Source organism: Macaca nemestrina, chromosome 8, assembly GCF_043159975.1.
Source record: "Macaca nemestrina isolate mMacNem1 chromosome 8, mMacNem.hap1, whole genome shotgun sequence".
Taxonomy (NCBI): Eukaryota; Metazoa; Chordata; class Mammalia; order Primates; family Cercopithecidae; genus Macaca; species Macaca nemestrina.
Genome location: NC_092132.1, coordinates 2,523,247 through 2,545,699, shown reverse-complemented (window position 1 = coordinate 2,545,699; position 22,453 = coordinate 2,523,247). Strand labels below are relative to the sequence as shown.

Here is a 22,453-nt window from a genome sequence, read left to right as displayed (position 1 = left end):
TCACATTAGGGCTCATACACCTCTTCCAGGACTTTTGACTGAAGGGAATCAAATGGCTGATCGCCTAGTTGCTACTGCAGTATCTAATGCTAGACACTTTCACAATTTAACCCATGTTAATGCCTCTGGTCTCAAACGCAGATACAGCATTACCTGGAAAGAAGCTAAAAATATTACCCAGCGATGCCCAACTTGCCAAATGGTACATTTCTCATCTTCTACAGGGAGTTAATCCTCAAGGATTGGAACCTAACTCTCTTTGGCCAATGGATGTCATACATGTTCCCTCATTTGGGAGACTAGCTTATGTACGTGTGTGTGTGGACACCTTTTCTCACTTTGTCTGGGCCACATGCCAATCAGGAGAGCCTTCTGCCTGTGTAAAACGTCATCTTTTGCAGTGTTTTGCGGTGATGGGTATTCCAGCTTCTATTAAAACAGATAATGCCAGAGGCTACACTAGCCAAGCTCTAACTACATTTTTATCTATGTGGAATATTAAATACATTACTGGTATCCCATACAATTCTCAAGGACAAGCCATAGTGGAAATAATGAAGCTCTCCCTAAAACAGCAGTTGCAAAAGCAGACGGGGGGAAATAGAGAATATGGAACACCATAGATGCAACTGAATCTAGCATTATTAACTTCAAATTTTTTGAGCCTGCCCAAAGGTCAGATGTTATCAGCAGCTGAACAGCATCTACAGAAACCAGCTGCAAAGACAGAAGCAGAACAATTGATTTGGTGGAGAGATCAAATAACAAAAAGTTGGGAAACAGGTAAAATAATAACTTGGGGTAGAGGTTATGCTTATATTTCTCCAGGCCAAAATCAGCAGCCGACTTGGATACCATCAAGACACCTGAAACCTTATCATGAGCCAGATGCTGAGGAAGAGATTCTGGGAGGATCCCGAGGACCCCCCGGTTGCAGCCATGTTGAGACTGACACTGAGGAGGACCCCAACTGTCATGAGCAACACCCATCGCACACAGCCACCCACCTGGGGACAGATCAAGAAGCTGTCACCGATGGCAGAGGAAAACCTGAGGAAAGCAGGACAGCCAGTCACAATGAGTAATTTAATGGTAACTATGATAGTGATGATCACCAGTGCCATGAGTATTCCTTCAACAAGGGCTGACACAGAGAACAATTGTACTTATTGGGCATATTTATCAATCTTGGCTGGTAATAGTGCCTGGATGTAATCACTCTATGACACAGTTACACACGCTTTCTGATCTCAGTATTTACCATAACAACTCTGCTCCTATAATTGAGGCATACCGCTCTCAAAAACCTATTTGTAAAAAGAATTGGACCCAGTTAGAAAAAATGAACTTACTTGTTTAGGAAGATTGCTTTGCAGAACAGGCAGAGGTGCTGCACAATGATTCCTATGGAATCATTATTAATTGGTCCCCTAAGGGGATGTTTAGCTTGAATTGCACCTCTCAGTCTGTGTGCCACGGCCACACTATGTTCAGCTGATCTGAACAAAATGTCAGATGGTAGAAATGATAAGAAGTACAATAAGAGTTTCTATTATCTTGAACCGTGGTGGTATAGTAGCACCTCAACCTCAAATGATATGGCCCATTGTAGGAGCTAAACATAAGGATTTGTGGCTTAATAAGATCAAAATTTGGGAAAGAATAAAAAAGCATCTAGAAGGACACTCTACAAACTTGTTTTTGGATGTTGTAAAATTAAAAGAACAAGTATTTAAAGCATCCCAGGCACACCTGACCTTAATGCCAGGAACTGGAGTGCTTGAAGGAGCCACAGATAGATTAGCAGCTAGTAACCCATTAAAATGGATAAAAACACTTGGAAGCTCTGTGATTTCAATGATTGTGCTTTTAATCTGTGTTGTCTTTGTACAGTCTGCAGATGCGGATCCTGACTCCTGCAAGAAGTAGCTCACTGTGACAAAGCTGCCCTTGCTTTTATTGTTTTGCAAATCAAAGAAGGGGGACATGTTGGGAACAGCCCCCCAAAATCTGGCCACAAACTGGCCATAAACAAAATCTCTGCAGCACTGCGACATATTCGTGATGGCCATAACGCCCACACTGGAAGGTTGTGGGTTTACCAGAATGAGGGCAAGGAACACCCGGCCCACCCAGGGCAGAAAAACCTCATAAAGGCATTCTTTTTTTTTTTTTTGAGACGGAGTCTCGCTCTGTCGCCCAGGCTGGAGTGCAGTGGCGCAATCTCGGCTCACTGCAAGCTCCGCCTCCCAGGTTCCAGCTATTCTCCTGCCTCAGCCTCCCGAGTAGCTGGGACTACAGGTGCCGCCACCATGCCCGGCCAGTTTTTTGTATTTTTTAGTAGAGACGGGGTTTCACCGTGTTAGCCAGGATGGTCTCGATCTGCTGACCTCGTGATCTGCCCGTCTCGGCCTCCCAAAGTGCTGGAATTACAGGCTTGAGCCACTGCTCCTGGCCTATAAAGGCATTCTTAAGCCACAAACAATAGCATGAGCGATCTGTGCCTTAAGGACATGCTCCTGCTGCAGATAACTAGCCAGATCCATCCCTTTATTCTGGCCCATCCCTTTGTTTCCCATAAGGGATACTTTTAGTTAATCTAACATCTATAGAAACAATGCTAATGACTGGCTTGCTGTTAATAAATACGTGGGTAAACCTCTGTTTGGAGCTCTCAGCTCTGAAGGCTATGAGACCCCTGATTTCCCATTTCACACCTCTATATTTCTGTGTGTATGTCTTTAATTCCTCTAGCGCTGCTGGGTTAGGGTCTCCCTGACTGAGCTGGTCTAGGCACCCTGGAGTCTGGAACCCAGGCGATGGCCACCAGAACTTACGCTGCAGGCCTATCTCTGGAGGTGACGTCCAGCACTACTGCATCCAGAGGATCCTTGAGGAGCCCAGGGAGCCAGGAGCACCACCACCCTGCTTGCCTAGCTCCTTCCCCCTGCACGGCTCTGCGGGCTTGGACACCCCAAGCCCAGGCCAAGGAAGGGCCAGGTCCAGCACCCAGAAGTCCCTCACCTGACCTTGACTCCTGCAAGTCCCCCAGCAAACTGCCAGTGACCCACCCCAAGCTGCCCAAATCCATTGCATTAGACTGATGCAACCAAGCGATGGGACAGGTGTGGGTCCCTCCAGCTTTCGTGGGTGCTGAGACTGCTGGGTTTCTGGCACCACTGTGGCCCTGGGACACAGCAGTTAGGAGGCCAACCCAGCCCTGGCCTCCTGGCTTCAGGGTCCAAGAGGGACAAAAGTATTTCTTGTTTATGTATTCCCTGTGTAAGATTGTAGCAAGGCCAGTGCACCCTGGGAGAGGTTCCCTGTGCAAGGAGAGCCCTGAGAATCTCTCCCAGTCTCTGGGCCCAGGAAGGGGAAGATGGGAGAGGAGGGAACAGCATGTGGGTGGGAGGGGAGCTGTGAGAGCAGAAACTGGGAATGAATGGGTGGGGGCAGGAGCAGAGGAGGCCTGGAGGGTGGGTAGAGACCTTGGAAGCTCCAACTGGCTTCTCATTCAACAATCTTCACTGGTATCTCCAGGGCTAAGCCTCCAGCTGTGGGTCCTTCCCCTGGTAGGATAGGACATAGCAGTGTAAACCAAAAATGAAATTCTAAGCCCTCCTATCACCGAATGGACCCCTCCTCTCGACCAAGGGCATTCCAGAGTTAACCTGAAACACTAGTTCAGACCACGATGGGAAATGAGTATTAGACATGCCTCAATGTACCCTCCTCCCTTTGGAATTCAGGCCCAGCTGACCAGCAGTAACATCAACACAGCCCTTAAGACTGAGAGAACAGACTCTTTCAGTCTGATGAGAAACGTTTACAATCTATTCTCTCTGAAGCCTGCTACCTAAAGGCTTCATCTGAAGACGAAACATTGGTCTCCACAGCCCTTATCTTAACTAGACATTCCTTTCTATTAATGCTAAGTCTTTATAACTTTTTATTTTTTATTTATTTATTTTTTTGTAGAGGTGAGGTCTCTCTCTGTTGCCCAAGCTGGTCTCTAACTCCTGGGCTCAAATGGTCCTCGGCCTCCCCATGGCAAGGATTACAGAAATGGGCCACCATGCCTGGCCAACTTAACTCTTTCGACCAATCAGAAAATCTTTGAATCTGCCTATGACCTAGAAGTCCCTCTGTCACTTCCAGTTGTCCCCACCTTTCTGCACCAAACCAATGTCCATCCTGCAAGTACTGATTGATGTCTTATGTCTCCCTAAAATTTGTAAAACCCAGTTGTAACCTGACCACTTTGGGTACAAGTTCTCAGGATCTTCTGAGACCATGTCACGGGCCACAGTCACTAAGATTTGGCTCAATATAAATCTCTTCAAACATTGCACAGTGTTTCACTCTCTTTGTTGGCAGGGTCACCTCCTGGGTGACCAGGAGGCTGCATTCTTTGAGCAATGGCCAACAGGCTCAACGCCTATGTCCTCAGTCCTTTCAGCTCAAGCGGCCACCCCTCCCCGGGGCAGAGGGCTCAGAGGCAAGCCACAACAAGGTGACACTTCAGGGACAAGTGTGAGCAATGCTGGGGTGTTGGGAATAGGCCTCCAAAATCTGGCCATAAACTGGCCTCAACACTGGCCATAAACAAAATCTCTGCAGCACTGTGACATGTTAGGGATGGCCATGACGCCCAAGCTGGAAGGCTGTGGGTTTACCAGAATGAGGGCAAGGAACACCTGGCCCACCCAGGGCGGAAAACCGCTTAAAGGCGTTCTTAAACCACAAAAAACAACATGAGCGATCTGTGCCTTAAGGACATGCTTCTGCTACAGATAACTAGTCAAACTCAACTCTTTATTTTGGCCCATCCTTTGTTTCCCGTAAAGGATACTTTTAATCTATAATCTATAGAAACAGTGCTTATCACTGGCTTGCTGTGAATAAATACGTGGGTAAATCTCTGTTGCAGGCTCTCAGCTCTGAAGGCTGTGGGACCCCTGATTTCCCACTCCACACCTCTATATTTCTGTGTGTGTGTCTTTAATTCCTCTAGCGCGCTGGGTTAGGGTCTTCCAGACTGAGCTGGTCTCGGCACTGGGGGAGCTGCCCTGAGAGGTAGTGAGCTCCCTGTCCCTCGGACTATCAAGCAGAGCCAGATGCCGCCTCAGGGAGCTCCTCCTTTAAGGGAGGTCCAGAACCCTGGAACCCGAGCCCAGGCCCAGGCCTGAATCCTGAGCTTGTTTAACCCAGCAATTCTGGGACCCCATCCCGGGTCGCCGGCATCCGCTGTCATTTGAGAGCCTGGGGCTGGCGGGGAGAGCTGGTCCGGCCTTCTCTGGGCCGCCTTTCCTCCCCAGACTCGTAGGGAAGGGGCACAGGACAGCCGAGTTGTGCCACAGCCCGCTGGGCCTGCGCCCCAGGGCCTCCGGGGACACTTGAAGTCCGCAGCTGAGTCATGACTCTCACCCGGGCTCCCCCTCTTCCGCCCAGCCCTGATTTGCTCCGGTTTCAAAAGGGAGTAAGGGCGGGAATGCTCGGGAGAGGCCTAGGATTGCCAGGACCTTTAGGGGGTAGAATGAGAGTCGTGAGGGCGAGTAACGAGGTATTGGCTGGGGCTGAAAATGCGCATGGGGACCAGAGCGTGATTCGCCCTGAGCCGCTGAGCACGCGCTGCAGGGTGGAGGTCCTGGAGCAGAAGCTAGGTTACCGCAGAGTCCGCTGCAGCGCCCCTGGCGTCCGGGCTGGGTCCCATTTTCCACGAAAAGTCCCGCGGCTTCGGCCGCGGAGCTGCTAGAGCCTTTGACTGTGCTCAGACGAAGGGCCCAATGGCCAGGGCCAGACCGCGTCTTCAGAGTCTGGCGAGGGGCCCGCGCTAGGGGGAGGCGGAGACGCCGGGGCGCGCGGACACCCTCGCGCCTGCAGCGACGCTCATGGCCGCCAGGTGCCGCTGTGGCGCTCAGCGCGCCGCCCGCCCCGCCCCGGGGAACGCGAAAGTGGCGCAGGCCTGGGCGGCGGGACTGACCACCTAGAGCGCTGAGGGGATCAAGCAACCGTGGGCGGGGCTCCGGGCACCTCCCCCCCGGCCGGCCTCGCGCTGTGGTTCGCTCCGGCCGCGCTGCGCTCGCGAGTTCCCAAGAGGCCTGGCGGGCACCGTCGCCAGCGCCGCGGACACCGGCACCAGCGCCACCGGCTTCGCAGCACCCCGCGCCTGCCGCCGCGATGCTGGGGCTGCTGGTGGCGTTGCTGGCCCTGGGGCTCGCCGTCTTTGCGCTGCTGGACGGCTGGTACCTGGTGCGCTTCCCGTGCGCCGTGTTGCGCGCGCGCCTGCTGCAGCCGCGCGTCCGTGACCTGCTAGCCGAGCAGCGCTTCCCGGGCCGCGTGCTGCCCTCGGACTTGGACCTGCTGCTGCACATGAACAACGCGCGCTACCTGCGCGAGGCCGACTTTGCGCGCACCGCGCACCTGACCCGCTGCGGGGTGCTCGGGGCGCTGAGGGAGTTGCGGGCGCACTCAGTGCTGGCGGCCTCATGTGCGCGCCACCGCCGCTCGCTGCGCCTGCTGGAGCCCTTCGAGGTGCGCACCCGCCTGCTGGGCTGGGACGACCGCGCGTTCTACCTGGAGGCGCGCTTTGTCAGCCTGCGGGACGGCTTCGTGTGCGCGCTGCTGCGCTTCCGGCAGCACCTGCTGGGCACTTCACCCGAGCGTGTCGTGCAGCACCTGTGCCAGCGCAGGGTGAGCGGCCCCCGCCCCTGGCCCCGGAGCACGGCCTTTGCGGGACCTCCAGGGGCTTCTCCTAGTCCCCGGCCACCTCCTCTAGGGAAGGCCAGCTGCCTGCACCTCTTTCGGGTACTGCTGGAGTCCTGCCTCTTGCCGCTCCGGCCCGTCCCTCTCTACCGGGCATTCCTCACTGATGCCTTTGTTCATGGGGGTTCCTGGGGTTCCTAGGGTCCCCGAATCAACTCCATAGTTTGGCTTAGCGTGCTTCCCTCCTGCCATTTCTTAACCTGGCGCCTCACGGTTTCATGTTCACTCCTCCCCTCTCGCCTGGGGTTCTGTTCTGTGGCTAGAGTGCTGACCTCTCTCTCTGGTTCTTGGTCCTGAATATAGGCTGGAGGGGTGATCAGTTAGAAGAGGTTCCTAGGAGTTCCCAAGGACCTGAACCCCCCTTTCGCACAGCTTAGAGCTGAAGGCCTGGGTCCTGGTCACCTGGGTTTGGGGTTGAAGTACCGAGCCGAGGAGCTGGAAGCCTTTTGGCCTCTCTGCAGTTGGAGAGAGGAGGGCCATGCGTCTCCCCAGGACTCGCTCCTTCCAGCAGGGCGGAACCTCCCCAGCAGCGTGACAACTGGGGCCCTGGGGACTGGTGGCCGATATGGCCAGAGCAGATGCCTGAAAAGTTGCCTGGAGCGTCCATGCAGGAAGCCAGGGCTTACCCACCCCTGGTGTGCCCTTAGGGCGCTGCCGTCTCCGGTCTCGGACAGGTGCCTCCCGAGCAGAGGAGGGTCAATGTCTCACATCAGTCCTAATGTTACAGGAAAGCGATTCAGATCCGGACCTCAAGAGAGGGTTCTTGGATCTTGTGTAAGAAGAAATTCAGGGCGAGTCTGCAGTGCAAAGTGAAAGCAAGTTTATTAAGAAAGTAAAGTGGTGAAAGAATAGCTGCTCCAAAGACTGAGTAGGACGTTCCTGTAACAGGAGGAACGCGTCCACCCTAGGTGCAATGCTTGTATATATGAGGAGATGTGTTCTGCTACAAGGGTTTGTGATAAAGGATTAATTTTCTTAATTACAATTTTTTTTTTTTTTTTTTGGAGATGGAGTCTCGCTCTGTCGCCCAGGCTGGAGTGTAGTGGCGCGATCTCGGCTCACTGCAAGCTCCACCTCCCGGGTTCATGCCATTCGCCTGCCTCAGCCTCCCCACTAGCTGGGACTACAGGCGCCTGCCACCTCGCTGGGCTACTTTTTTGTATAGTAGAGACGGGGTTTCAAAATTAGGAATGCCTTTGTTCTCCAGATATCGGGGGTATCTGGACACTTCCAAGTCTGGGTCTGTTTAGTAAACATTATTAATTTGTTCCCTTAACTGTGTTTGAAACGCTTGTTCCCCGGTGCCGTAAAGAAATAGCACTTGAACATAAATTTAATTTACTCAGCAAGGCCATTTTTACTTCCTGCAGAAAGGGTACACTGGCCAGCAGCTTTGCCAAACAAAGGAGACAGGGTCATTTATATAACCCGATGCATAACAATCGCTTTTATTTAAAGTGTGAACGGAATATTTAATGCATTTCAGCCAGGCATTTGCATCTTGATACTCTGTTTTGATGGCTAAGATCTGTCTTAGATCTCTTATTTTTACAATAGACACCCTAGTTTTATTATTAGATGTAGAAGCAACTAGTGTGAGATCTAGAACTGAGGCTACTGAAGAAGGGAGAGATGAGGGAATAATGCGTATTTAAAAATACCTAGGGGATCTTTTCCATTATGTCAGTCCCCATACCACAGAAGTGACTAAGGGCAGGCCTAGAGTTAGTTAAGGTGGAGGTGGTGATAGAGAGAAGGACAGGGTTATATTGATAAGGCTGACAGTTAGAAGGGGTAGTCCTTTCAGTGAAATATATGAGGGGTTTTAGAACTGCACAGACCTTTTTTATGGAAGTCCAGCTTTGTTCCTGAGTAGTGTAAAGGGTGTAGTCCCATTTACTATAAGGTTGCCAGGTGGTAGCAGCAGAAAATCGGCATCTTGGCTGCAGGTCATTGCAACAATGAGTGCTAGGGTAACTGTCAGAGGGCTGGGACATAAGTGTCTGTGAAAAGGCTAGCTGCTGTTGATCTTTTACATTTCCGCAAGGTATGACAGAGCAAGCATTAAAGGCAGTGGTCTGAGGTGAGTTAGTTACAGTAATAACAAAGGAACTAGTAACAGAATAAGGAAAGGAAGCAATATAGAAGGTATGTGAAAATTAAGCTTTCTTTAACTTAGTAGGGCTTGATCCTAGTACAGTAACCCATGATTCTGAGAGAAAGATGTTTTCTTGAAACATCTTTCAAGAAAAATGGTGGGACCATTTTTTCTTGGCTCTGCGGACGCCTGTCTCAGTGGTTAACAGCATAAAATAGCGTTTTTCCCAGGCTGGCTCAAGTGTTTTCTTTCTGTCTTTTGATGAGGACGTGGTTTTCAGGCTGGTGCTGGTGTACTGGAAATTCTAGGGGTGGTAGCTGTGCTAAAAGACTTTGAGTTCCGAGGGAAGGGAAAGTGGAAGATAAATTAAGTATATAACTTTTGCTGCATATCCAGGGCTTGAAGCCCCACTCCATTCCTGCTCAGCGCAGCCCAGGGGACGCTGCGGCCCTGCTTCCTCTTAAGGTCTTGGCCTTCTTGGGGCCTTCACTGCCCCTGTGCACTGTGGCCTTGGACATGAGGTTTCTTGTGACTTATCCGGCCGCCTTTGGGCCTTAAGAAAGCTAAACACCATTTTATATTTGACAGTGCTTTTTGTGTGATTTTATACCAGATAAGTTAAATCTTACCTTTATATTAATGTGCTATTAATGTTAAACTTAATAAAATCTTGTAGACATTATTTATTCAATTTTAATGTCTGACTATAAGGTAAGATTTCTATAGACTCTTTTTAAGCTTTTATAATTTTTGTTAAAGAGTGGGTTAGTGCTTTAAGAAAAATCTATTGTGCTTTTAATGACCAGTTCACAGAAAAACTGCATGATACCCCTTTAACTTTAGCCAATATGTTTACATACGGAATTTCCTTTACAGTTAACACTTTAAAACTTGCTTAAACCTTTAAAACAAAATATATTTTTAACCTTTTAATGTAGGTAGAAATCCATATTCTTATACCTCTTTATAGTCCCGTTATTAAAAGTATATTTTATTTTTCTTACATTCCTTGTATATAAACTTTTTTAAAAAAATAATTTTACATTCAGGAGGCCTAATTACTTTTAAAATATACACTATTTCTTGCATAAATTCCCTTTTATAGCTTTTCTTAAGACTTTCACAATCTTCAACATGTCTTAACTTTATGCCTTCCTTTTACACTATTTATTTTTCCTAGTTTCACCCTCTGTGTCTTCCTTTGATTTCTATCTCTTCCAGTTTCTCTCTTACTTATTCTTTCCCTCTACATTTTAATTTCTCTCTCTCTCTTTCTTTCTCTCTCTCTCTCTCTCTCTCGTCATCATCCCGTTTCCCGTACAGATTGCTGCCAAATCATTTGAAATGCTTGTTCCCTGGTGCCGTACAGAAATAGCACTTGAACATTAATTTACTCAGCAAGGCCATTTTTACTTCCTGCAGAAAGGGTACACTCGCTAGCAGCTTTGCCACGAGAGTACACCGAACAAAGGAAACAGGGTCATTTATAACCTGACGCATCCACCCTACTGCTGTGTCCGGGTTTCCATTGGCTGGAACGGGACCTCACATTCCATATTTGTCCTGATGGGCTAGCAACTTAGAACTTTGTAAAAGAGGCAAAGGCATAGGAGAACAAAGGAAGGAAGTAATCTGTGGAATGCTGAGAAAGGTAAAAACACCTTCAAATAAGGAAGAGGAACAGGCTATGACCTAATGCTTGCTTGGACCGGTATAAGCATGCCAGGGCAAATATTTAGGCTAAATTGTGGGAGCTAAGAACATAAAGTACATTGATTTCTTTATCACGGCTAGCAGATATTTAAGAATGTTAGCACAGGTCTTTGAATAAGTTTTGCTTTTAAGAGAAGTTACTATTTGTTCCTAATTACATCAGGAGGAAAGTCCTTGAAGAGGAACCTCTACTTTACTTTTTACAACTGTGAACATCTAGAGGCTCGGAATATCTCACTTTCTGAGGATGCAGCCCAGCAGGCCCCAGCCTCATTTCCCAACCCTCACTCAAAATGGAGTCACTGGTTCCAATGCCTCTGACACTGAGAGGTCATGTCAGGGGTGGGGAAACTGAGGCTCAGAGGAGCGATGGCGCTGCACAAAGCTGCACATCAGGCCACAGGGCACAGCTCCCTGGTCTTCTGTTTCTGTTGAGTCATGTGAACCAAAAAGTATCCAAGATAGGTCTCAGTCAATTCAGAAAGTTTATTTTGCCAAGGATAAGGACACACCAGTCCTGACGACAGGTGGACACATGCCCAAGGGGGTTGGGGTACAGCTTGCTTTTATACATTTCCAGGAGGCACAGTACATCAGTCACTATATGAAGGGTTCGCATTGATGCCATCTGGAAGGGGGGCTTCCAGGTCATAGGCAGATTTAAAAGTTTTCTGATTGGCAGTTGGTTGAAGAGCTATTATCAGTAGAAAGGCATGTCTGGATTAAGAAAAGGGTTGTGGAGACCTAGATTTTATTATGCAGATGAAGCCTCCAGGCTGCAGGCTTCAGAGGGATTAGATTGTGAAAGTTTCTTGTCAGACTTAAGGTGTGTGTTGTTAATGCTGGAGGGCATAACGAGGCCTGTCTCACACCCTCTTTACGCCTCGGCTGGTCTTTCAGGTTAAATGTGGAGGGCCCTGGCCTATTGGAAGAAGTTCATTCAGATGGTTGGGGGTACCTTCGGATGTTATTTTTGGTTTACAGTTGGGAACCCCCTAAAGGGCCTAGATCTCTCCTTGCCCCCAGGTGCTGGGCTCTGTATGTCTTTCATGCATCTGGAGTCCAGAGGGGAAGGCCACCAAGGCTGAGAGCCGGGCGCGGAGGCTGAGGAGATGGGGGACCCGGCTTGCTTTTCTGGGAAAGAGGGCGTGATAACATCAGGCAGGGGCTGGTTGGTGAGGTCCCTGTGGGAGGTGAAGGCTGGGACCCAGAACAGCAGAGACCCTGTGGGTGCCGTGGAACGCCTGCGGGTACAGTTTGGGCAGGCTGAGCCAGGGCGGGGTCTCGCGGGTTGGGGTCTCGCGGGTTGGGAGGCTGGCCTGCGGTGATGTGGCCAAAGGGGCAGAGCTGGGCTGGAGCGAGCGTCGGTCACATGGTTGAAACTAGTTAGGGAGGGAGGGGAGTTGTCCAGGGAAGAGTCCAGGCCCAGCTCTGCTGGGACTTGCCGTGGGGGTCCTGGCCCATCTGCAGGGAAGGTCTGGGCTCCAGCTCTGAGCACATCTGTACCTGCTCTTCCCTGAAGTGGGGGTGGGCCTGTGCCTGGCCTGTCCCCTCATTCTGGGCGCTCCCAATGCCCATCTGCAAGGCTGTGGACCCCTCAGGAGTGGCCTGGAGCCTGACTGCCATTGCCACATGGTGGCTGTGTGTGTGGAGAGGGTTGATAGTAGAGTGGTCGGGCCCAGGCTGCCCTGGGGGATGAAGTGCCGTGCTCCGGGTGCCCTGGAGAAAGAATAGGACCCAGTGAGCCCTGTGTGGTACCTTCCCGGAGGAGGGCTCCCATCCTGGCCCTCTGTCACGTGTGAAGAGACCACCAAACAGGCTTTGTGTGAGCAATAAAGCTTTTTAATCACCTGGGTGCAGGCGGGCTGAGTCAGCGAAGGGAGATAAGGCTGGGGCCGTTTTATAGGGTTTGGGTAGCTAAAGGAAAATTATAGTCAAAGGGGGGTTGTTCTAGGAGTGGGGGTCACAAGGTGCTCAGTGGGGAAGCTTTTTGCGCCAGGATGAGCCAGGAAAAGGAATTTCACAAGATAATGTCATCACTTAAGGCAAGGACTGGCCATTTTCACTTCTTTTGTGGTGGAATGTCATCAGTTAAGGCAAGGCAGGGCATTTGCACTTCTTTTGTGATTCTTCAGTTTCTTCAGGCCATCTGGGCTTATATGTACAAGTCACAGGGGATGCGATGGCTTGGCTTGGGCTCCGAGGCCTGACATCCCCTGTCACCCTGAGGCCCCTGGATTTCTCGTCAGCCTTTCCCAACCTGCCAACTTCATGGGCTTCTGGCCGGGTTCTGGGGATGGCCCCTAGGGGAGATGGGCCTGGCACAAGTGGGGCCATGTCAAGGTGGGTATGCAGGGGTCGCACACGTATGCAGGGCCTGGGGAGGCATGGGCAAAGCATGGCAGGCCGCGGGGCGGGGGCTCCTGGAAGGTCATGGGCTGGGGAGCAGTGTGGGCAGTGGCCCACAGGTGACAAGGCCGCAGCTTGGTGGGTGTCCCCTTTCTGTCCACTGCAGGTGGAGCCCCCTGAGCTGCCCGCTGACCTGCAGCACTGGATCTCCTACAACGAGGCCAGCAGCCAGCTGCTCCGCATGGAGAGTGGGCTCAGTGATGTCACCAAGGACCAGTGACCACCACCTTCACACCCTGCCTGCTCCGGCCACCATCCTGGGCCTGGGGGCTGCCTGAAGATGGGCAGGCTGGGCTGCACTCTCTTCCAGCTGGAGTGGCCTCCTGAGCAGCTGGCCCACCCCCCTTCACCCACTGGGCCCCCCAGTTATTGATAGCCCTCTGTGCTGGGCTCCACGCTAGGCAGAGGGAGGGGGTGGCGTCGGCATCCTCACCCAGCTCTGCCCTCAAGGTGAGGATGGATGAGCAAAGGGGAGTCCTGTCTCGCCCTACAGTGAGGCCACTCGTGTGGGCCTAGGTAGGGGAGGACACTGCCTGGAGCAGAGGGACCCACAGGTGCCTCCTGAGTCTAGATCCTGGCTCTGACCACTGCAAGGGCTGAGGCAGGGCCCGGCCAGAGCATCCTGGGTACAGGCCTGTCCTCTCCAGGGCCTGGGCCTGATTCAGGTGCAGTGGGCGCTCCTGAAGGGTCAGAGCAGCATCTGCCAGGCAGCCTCCTCTGGCTTCCGCTGAGGTGGATGGAGGCCTGGGGCAGAGCCTGGGTGGTCAGAGGCTGGGGCTGGAGGCAGAGGGAAGGGAGGCATTTGCCGACAGAGGACAGGGCACCCGGGCTCCCCGCTGCAGTCGGCCTTGCCGCCTCCTCCTCCTCCTCCTCCTCCAGTCAGGCTGGATGGGAGGGTAGCCTTGTGGCTGAGAGGGGCCAGACTAGGTGACTGGGTGGCACAGGGGCTCCTGGAGAGGCATCAGGCTTCCTGCTGTAGGTTCCCTTGTTGGAGGGAACAGAGCAGGCGTGGGACTCTGCAGGGGTGCCCTTGCCCACTCCCACCCCTGAGTGCCCACCAGGGCCATGCTCTGTGACTGGGGCTGATCCCTGCCCTCTCTGGGCCTGTAGTACCACAGGCCTCTGTACCACTCGCTGGCCCGGCCAGCAGGCATCTTCTTAACAACTGTGCCCCCTGTATTTAGCATGTTCCTTGTCAGCTGCTGGGCCGGCCCTGCCTTGCACTAGCAGAGCCTCTCCTGGCAGCTTCTCAGGCTTCCCTAATGGAGACACCAGGCTACTAGGACACTGGCTGGGGCCACCCCCTCCTGCCTAATACCTCACCTTACAGCTGGGGAAACTGAGGACTGGAATGCCCAGAGTCACCGAGGCAAAGTTGGGGCTGGTCCCAGCCTGAGGCTCCAGCTGATGCCCTCAGCTCCCAGAGAGGAGGTGCCCCATCTAGCGGGGTGTGGTGGTCATTCTTGTCAGCTCAGGGCCCTGTGCCCACCTGCCTGTGCCCCTGCATCTGTGCCTGCACATCCAGAACTGCCTCTTTGCCGCTACCTCCAGGAAGCCCACCTTGAGCCAGAGCCAGGAGCTACAGCGCTGCCCCTGATAGGACACGCCTGCCCCCACTGCTGCTCTTGACTTATAGCCACCACTGGAAAGCTGCAATCTTTCTGTTTTATTTAAAGAAAGCCCAACATTAAAGGGTTTTCATTGCAAGCGTGCTGGGGAGGTCCTTGTTTCTGAGCTCCCACCACCACCACCATCCAGATGGGCTGAGGTGGGGCCCATTCCCAGGATGGGTTTTCTGGCATGGGGGGTATCCAGGCTTCTTGGGCTCCCATTAACTTAGGGATCAGGCTGGCAGGGCAGCACTTGTCCTCATCCCATGGGGCATAGGACTGAGGCCAAGAAGGTGCTGCTCAAAGCCCCCTGGGGAGCCCTTCCTGCTGTGGCCCCCTGGTTCCCAGCTCTTGAGGCTTGCAGCCCCATCTACAGATGCCGGCTCCAGGTTGCTGTTCTCCCTCCTTCAGGGATTACCCTGGAGGTCATGCCCCAGACTGGGTCTGGGCCTCCAGCCTCCCAGAGCCTCTGGCAGGGTGCGGGCAGCCATTGGAGGCAGAGGTCAATGGATTTTGGTGGGTGGTGGATGGGAGGCAGAGCATAGGGGCTGTTCTGTGGGCCCTTCAAAAGCGGTAGAGGGGGAGTGGGACCCTCCTGGACATAAAGGTGAATGAGGTGGGGTGTGGCCATGTCCATGCTCTGACCACCTTCCTGGGAGGGTCCAGAAGGCTCTGAGGGCCAGGGAAGGAGTGGGCAGTTGGAAACAGCTATGAACCCAGCATATAGTGATGGGGCAGTAGGGCTGGAGAGGGGAAGCAAACTTGCGCGGAAGTCTGGGGTCTGCAGCCAGGGCGGTTGGCCAGAAGCCTCTTCTTTCTTGGGGGTCCTTGGGGGAGGTGGCTCGTGGGGTTGCCATGGGTGTCTGAGCTGAGTGTTACAAGACAGGCTTCCCAGTGGGGCTGCAGACGAGGCTGTGGGGATGCCGTCCAGCCAGTGGTCATGAGCAGCTGCCTGAGCAGGGCGGGGGCCACAGGACGGGGTGCCTGGGGACTTAGGGGGACACTATGTGACGATGCCATTGCGGTCCCTGGCTCAGCAGCTGTCCCCGGGTGGTGGAAGGCACATTGGCCTGGATGGGGAGTGGGGCTCAGTGACTGGACTAGGGGTGAGTGTATCCAGTGTGCATATGCATGTGCGTGCCTGTGTGCATTTGTATGTGCCTGTATGCATTCGTGTGTGTGTGCATTTGTACGGGCGTGCACAAGCAACGGGAGAGCTTCAAGGTGGTTGAACGGGCAGCGCCCGCAGGCCTCTGGGACTTCTCTCTCCATGCGGAGGCTGAACATCCTGGGCTGTCGTAGGCTGGCTCAGAGGAAGGTTTGAGCCAGCAGGGCCCTCTCTTGGTCTTGTTTTTGGAGGATGGGCGGACCACAGAGGGGAGGAGGGCCCTTGTTGGCTGTGGTGGTGCTGATTCCTGCCAGCAGGACTGGCCTGGGTCAGGGAATGGGCGGCTGGGATTGGAAGCGAACCAGTGCCTTGTCCTGGCAGGGCCACTAGAGCCCACTCTGCTCCTGTGGGCCCACCACCTCAGAGAAGTTAAAGGGCAGTGACTGCTTCAGCCCACGTCCTTCCCCCAAGGCCAACAGCTGCAGAATTTCTGCCCCAGCCGCCCCCACCCCCGGAGGTGTCTGCACAGTGTCCAGGTGCTGGGCCCAGGAGGCCCTTGGTGGATCCTAGTGAAGAAGGGACAGGTACAGGGTATGGGAGTGTGTCCAGAGGTCCTGGGGTGGTGGCTGTGCACGGGCCCTTCGTCCTGGGGGAGTGGGCACTGTGCCCTCTGATGGCCAGGTGGACAGTCACGACTCACGGGCCGGTCGTCCTGGGGGAGTGGGCGCTGTGCCCTCTGATGGCCAGGTGGAGTCACGACTGCCTTGGTGGGTGTCCCCGGAGCTCACCCTGAGCCAGTTACCTCCTCAGTCTCAGCACCCAGCCACTGCCTCTAGGCTCAGTCTGCTGAGTGGCCACTGTTGTGTCCCCTCAGGGCCCAGGGACACAGATCCCCACATCTGAGGTCTTGCTGAGTGGAGTTCGGCTGTGCCTGGTGTCCGGAATTCTGGGACAGCAGGACCATCGCCCACCTCATGGACAGGGAAACAGACTAAGGCAGGGAATTCCCAGTGTGGCCCCCAAGGGCTCAACGAGGCAGGCCAAAGGGGCTGATGCGTCCCAGGCCCAGGCCGCCGCTTCCCGCATGACTTCCCCTCTGGACACCTGCGAGTTGAGGGCACACTTGGGGAGGTGGAGGGTCTTGCTCCTGAGGGCAGGGAGGGACGCCCTAGGGTCTGCACACCCCTCTCCTTTATCTTAGAGATTTCTCAAAGCTGCGCAAGAGTAGCGCTGGCTCCTTGGACCTCTCCGCGGTAGTGGGGTTCAGAAGGCCCTCCGCTTCCCCTCCGCGCAGTAGGGCCTAGCGGCCCGGTTGGGCGCCCCTCTCCCTCCCCTCCACCGCCACCTCTTGCAGCTGGCTGCTTCCCCGCCAGCTTTCCCCACGTCCTGCGGCGGTCACGGATGCGGCGCCCACTCCCTTCCCTAGACCCCTCGCGCCCCAGTAGTGAGCGCCTGGCCCCCGCGAGCCCCACCCCGTGGGCGCGCCCTCCCGAGGTCCCTGCTGGACCGTGGACTCCCCACGCATTTCCTGGGAGGGTCGCGGCGACATGCAGGGCGGGAGTCTCGCTGACATCTTTCAAGGCCCCGGAGAGTCCTTCAAGGGGGCCTCTCTGGCAGCTTTCTCTGAGTTGAGCCACAGACTTGAATGCTGCATTCCTCCCCCAAGCCTCAGTTTCCCTTCCTGCAGAATGGAGCCATGACCGGTCCTCCAGGCCGGTCTCTGAACTCTGTGCTGCGGGACCCCGGGGTCCAGGCGGCGCGGCCGCGCTCGCAGTGGAGGTTCCTGGCAGAGTGCACAGGGTCGCTGCGTGCTCGCGGAGAGAGCTCTGGGAGGGGCCTTCGCGGCGCGGGTTCCGGGGCTCGGGCGCGCGCCCTCTGCTGGCTGCGCGGGGTCAGCGCCGGGGGGCCCCCGTAGGTGCCTTCCGAGGGATGGGGGCACCCGCCGAGCCTTCCCCACTGCGCTCCGAAAGAGCCTGCAGGCCTCACCCCATTGCGCCGCTGGGGAGGCCGCCAGAGATGCGGCGACTTCTTGCTTGGTCCACCTGGTGAGGTCAAGGCCCTGGCCCCTTGGCTCCAATCCAGGCCCTGGTGAGGCCCTTGGAGGTCCGGCCATGACCCAGGGGACGTGCCCTAACGGGCAGCCACACCGCAGGCCCGGTGCTGGCTAGCGGGGAGGCCCCGGGGAGCCTTTCAAGGGGGCCTCTCTGGCAGCTTTCTCTGGTCGGGGCTGCTCCCCAGGGAGAGCATTTAATTCCTGGTATTTCTGGGAGGGTGTAGAGGTAGGGGTAGGTTCTGACATCTGGGCCCTTCATAGAGAGAGGTGAGCTCTCACAGGGGTCCTGGGCGACCCCCGCCACTGCCCTGGTTACTCCCGCATGTGCCTCGGGTATGCCCAGCTGGTCAGACCACTGCCTGCTGCATACTGCTCCCACCCCAGCAGCCACAGGTGCCCGCACGACCCCACGGGCATGGCCCAGCTGGCATGTGGGGCCTTAGAACCCAAGACCTAGCTGGACAGCGCTTAGAAGGTGTGCAGCCCAGGGGACACCAGGGGACTGGGGCCTGATGAGGGGCAATGTCTGGGGGTGGCTCAGGCCCACAGCAGCCCATGCTCCCCGCTGGCTCTGCCCACCTCCCGACAGTGGCGACAGTGGCACAGAGCACTGTGACTGTGATGGGACAGCCAGGGCCAGGCAGAGGGGGAAGCAAGCCTGAAAGTCAGGTCTCCCGGGTCCTGAGGACCCTGGGCTCCTCCTCCTCCTCTAATCTCCTCAGCCGTCCCAAGGGGACAGCGGGCAGTTGTCAGAGGAGGTGACTGAAACCGTGGAGCTGTGTGGTACCAGCAGGCCCAGGTGCACACGCCCAGGAAGACCCCCTGGGCCTCGCAGGCAGAGCCAGACGCATCCACCCTGGGAGAAAAGTGGATTCCAACTCTGAGCTTCCTTTCCACTCCAGGGTGGCAGTGACGCCTCCAGGGTGTGCGGGGGAGATTTTAGCGGGAGGAGATGTTCCCTGGGCTAGGAAACAGGCCTTGGTCTGAGATGCCAGGCTAGTTTGCATCAGGAAAGGGGCCCAGGAGGCATTTCTCCCCCTAAGTCTCTCTTTTCCTGTCTGTGAAATGGGTCACAGAGGCTCTGGGTGATAGGGAGGAGCAGGTGCCTAGAATGTGCTGTCACTCAGCCTGGCTCTCCTGAAGGCCAGCTCTGCAGGGTGTCAGTGCCCAGGAAGGACAAAAGTCATCTCCACTCTTGGCTTATTTATGTTTTATAAGTGTGGGGTATGGAAGGCAGAGGGTGCCCCTGGTGTGGTTCTCTCCCCTCAGACCCCATGAGTGAGCTGTGCCCCGGCAGCAGGAGGTGACCGCAGGTGGAGCCGGGCCCCGTCAGAGAGGAGGTGCCTGAGGAGCACCTTCCACCCTGCCGCCCTCGGTTCAGAGTTCTGAGTTGCAGAGGTCTCGGAAGCAGCAGTAGATCAGGTGGGCGGCCCCGATGCTGTCGGGGTCGGTGGCCATACAGGAGCGGGAGCAGGAGCGGGTCACCACGGGGCTCTGGTTGAAGGGGAACTCTGCAGGGTGGGCCAGTGTCAGAACCCACACTCCTCTGCAGCGCCAGCCTGCTGCTGCACTGCTCCCAACCGCTGTCCGCTGACCTCACCCTCCCTGCGATCCCCGTTCCCAATAGCCCACATCTGTGAAGCCGCCCGGGGCCCAGCCCTCCTCCGACTGTGACCTGTTCATGAATTATTAGGACTTGTCGGACCTCTGAAGTGCCTGCCCTGAGATGGGAGCCCGAGCCCAGAGGCTGTGGCAACACCACCCAGTGGGTCTGTGTCAGAGCTGGTGTTTGAGCCCCCAGGGGACCCCGATCATTAAGCCCCACCCACCTCCAGCGCCTGGTGCCCCAGGACTGGATCTCTGAGGGGGCTGTGCCACCCTCGTGGAAGGTACCCCAGCCAAGGTGTGGCAGCCTGTTCTGCCCATCCCACCTGCTGCCTTTTGGGCTGAGAGGAGCACCAGCAAAGGAGGGAGGCACTTGGGGGAGGTGGCCCTGACTCCAGTGCAGCCGGCACTGCCGTGGGGCCTGTACTCACCTGCCTCCACCGTCACCAGTGTGGTCATGCAGGCTGTGTCCTCCGGCTTGCAGTAGGTAATGGTCTTGCAGGCAGCACTGACCATGGGCTGCTCGCAGGTGTAGCACTTGAGGGCCTCACCTAGGTGAGGGATCGGGGCAGAACCTCATCACCTGGCCTCGGGGGCCTCATCCTGGAACCAGGAGGCAGGGGCTGAAGGAGTCTCGCTGACATCTTTCAAGGCCCTGGGGAGCCCTTCAAAGGGGCCTCTCTGGCAGCTTTCTCTAACTGAGCTGAGCCACAGACTTGAATGCTGCATCCCTCCACCAAGCCTCCATCTTCCTTCCTGCAGAATGGAGCCATGACCCCTGTCCCAGGGTGAAGCTGGGCTCTGGGACCCAGGAGGGTCACTGAGAATAAGGAGTGTGAGCCTCATGGGGGCCTAAGGAGGCTCTCGGCTCCAAAGCACCCCTAACAGCCCCATCCCCCTAGGAGGTGGGCAGATAAGCTCAGAGGCAGGGTCCCCACCAGCCTTCAGCCTACTCACCGCAGCCCATGCTCCAGGCTGCCACGAGCAGCAGCTGCACAGCCCAGCGAGAGGCCATTGCTCCGTGGTCAGAAGCAACGAGAGGCAGCCAGCCTCACGTCAAGGATTTATACCCAGCCCCTTGGGCACCGGCTTCTGGGCGGTGGCAGAACTGGCCGTGTGAGTCAGGAAGGCGGTACAGGGCCCAGTGGGGAGGCAGCTGGCAGGAACATGGCAGGCAGGCAGGGAGCTGGATCTGGGAGCTCTGAGGACGATGACCCTGCCCTCTGCTTGCACACCTCCAGCACTGGGGAACTCACTCTTCCCCAGCCATGTCCAGTGGTCCTGGGACAGCTCTGACAGAGAAGGCCTTTCCCACTGAGCTCAGACTGCCCCTCGGATGAGCCCCCATGTCCTGGCTGTGCCTCTGGGGTTCACATAGGCCACCCAGCCCCAACCTGGGGGACCCTTAAGACCCAGGTCAGTGTGGCCTCTGCCCTTGTTGCTCTAGCCCTGCCTGGCACCCCCTCCCTGCAGCCGGGCCTGCAGCCCTCTCCACAGACCTCTACCTGGTCTGGGTACACCTGATACACACCTGCAAAGTAGAGGCCAGAGGTAGGAAGCAGGTGTCAGGTGACGGTAGCGTGGGGCAGCTAGACTGCTCTCAGGCTGACAGGGTTGGGCCCAGGAGTGGCCGCTCATCACTGCCAGCCCCTTTCCACTAATGACCTTTAGACCAAGCCTAAGTTTCTTGGTTTTAGGTTCCTGACAATAGGATTCTGCTCATCCTCCAGCCTCCTGGCCTGACTGTGTTGTCTGCTCTTTACTGCATGCCGCCTACCACACCCTGTTCCATATCCATGCCTGCCTATGCCATGCCGCTCAGTGACCACATTGCCTGGTCTCCCATCTGATGTCCCACATCTTCCCCATGCTGTGAGGCCCACTAAGGTGCTCCTCTCCACAGTCCTTCTAGGTATACCAGCCTCTCTGGTTTCTCTGTCCTGTGATGTCCTAATGGGTGGTTGCATAGATGGATGAGTTGATGGATGGATGGATGGGGGATGGATGAATGGGGGATGAATAGGGGATGGATAGGGGATGGATGGGTGAATGAATGGGGGATGGATGGGTGAATGAATGGGGGATGGATGGGTTGATGAATGGGTGGATGGGTGGATGGATGAGTGTGTGGATGGGTGGGGGATGAATATGGGATGGATGGGTGGATGGTGGGAGATGGATGGGAAATGGGTGGAGGATGTATAGGTGGATGGGTCGGGAATTAATAGAGGATGGATGGGGGATGGATGGATGGACGGGTGGGTGGGTGGATGGATGGGTGGATGGGGAATGGGTGGAGGATGGATGGGTGGATGCGTGGGGGATAGATGGGGAATGGGTGGAGGACATATGGGTGGATGGGTGGGGGATGGATGGATGGATGGATGGGAGATGGATGGGAAATGGGTGGAGGATGGATGGGTGGGGGATGGACAGGAAATGGGTGGAGGACGTATGTTTGGATGGGTGGGGATGGATGGGTGGATGGATGGGGGATGGATGGGAAATGGGTGGAGGCTGGATGGGTGGATGGGTGGGGGATGGATGGATAGATGGATGGATGGGTAGATGGATGAGTAGGGGATGAATATGGAATGGATAGGAGATGGATGGGTGGATGGATGGGGGATGGATGGGAAATGGGTGGAGGATGTATGGGTGGATGGGTGGGGGATGAGTGGAGGATGAGTGGGGGATGGATAGATGGATGGATGGGTGGATGGATGGATGGAGGAGTGGGTGGATGGATGGATGGATAGATGGCTGGATGGGTAGATGGATAAGTGGGGGAGAATATGGGATGGATGGGGGATGGATGGGTGGATGTGTGGGAGATGGATGGGGAATGGGTGGAAGATGGATGGGTGGATGTGTGGGGGATGAGGGGAGGATGAGTGGATGGATGGGGGATGAGAGGAGAATGAGTGGATGGATGGGGGATGGATGGGTGGATGGGCAGAGGATGGGTGGAGGAGGGGTGGGTGGATGCATGGATGGATGTTGGATAGATGTTTGGATAGGTGGATTTCAGAAGGATGGATGGAGGATGGGTGGATGGGTGGGTGGAGGATAGAGGAATGAATGGGGGAAAG

General features: G+C 55.4%; 2 protein-coding genes across 3 annotated transcripts; one reads left to right on the top strand and one right to left on the bottom strand.

Moving 5' to 3' along the window:
* Positions 1-6,010: 6,010 nt before the first annotated feature.
* LOC105488422 (thioesterase superfamily member 6) lies at positions 6,011-14,692 on the top strand. Of its 2 annotated transcripts, none has more exons than XM_071067703.1 (2): positions 6,011-6,534; positions 13,092-14,692. In XM_071067703.1, the coding sequence occupies exons 1-2, from the start codon at positions 6,181-6,183 to the stop codon at positions 13,203-13,205; spliced, it is 468 nt and encodes a 155-aa protein (XP_070923804.1). In that variant the 5' UTR covers positions 6,011-6,180; the 3' UTR covers positions 13,206-14,692. The 2 variants fall into 2 exon arrangements, with proteins under 2 accessions (XP_070923804.1, XP_011750742.1); XM_011752440.3 differs by having other exon boundaries at positions 6,018-6,693.
* A 4,257-nt stretch (positions 14,693-18,949) lies between these two features.
* LOC139355275 (secreted LY6/PLAUR domain containing 1) lies at positions 18,950-20,376 on the bottom strand. The gene is made up of 3 exons (XM_011752442.3): positions 20,319-20,376; positions 19,793-19,912; positions 18,950-19,267 (listed from the first exon to the last, which is right to left on the bottom strand). Exons 1-3 carry the CDS (start codon positions 20,374-20,376, stop codon positions 19,134-19,136), a joined length of 312 nt encoding a protein of 103 aa, XP_011750744.1. The 3' UTR covers positions 18,950-19,133.
* Positions 20,377-22,453: the final 2,077 nt, after the last annotated feature.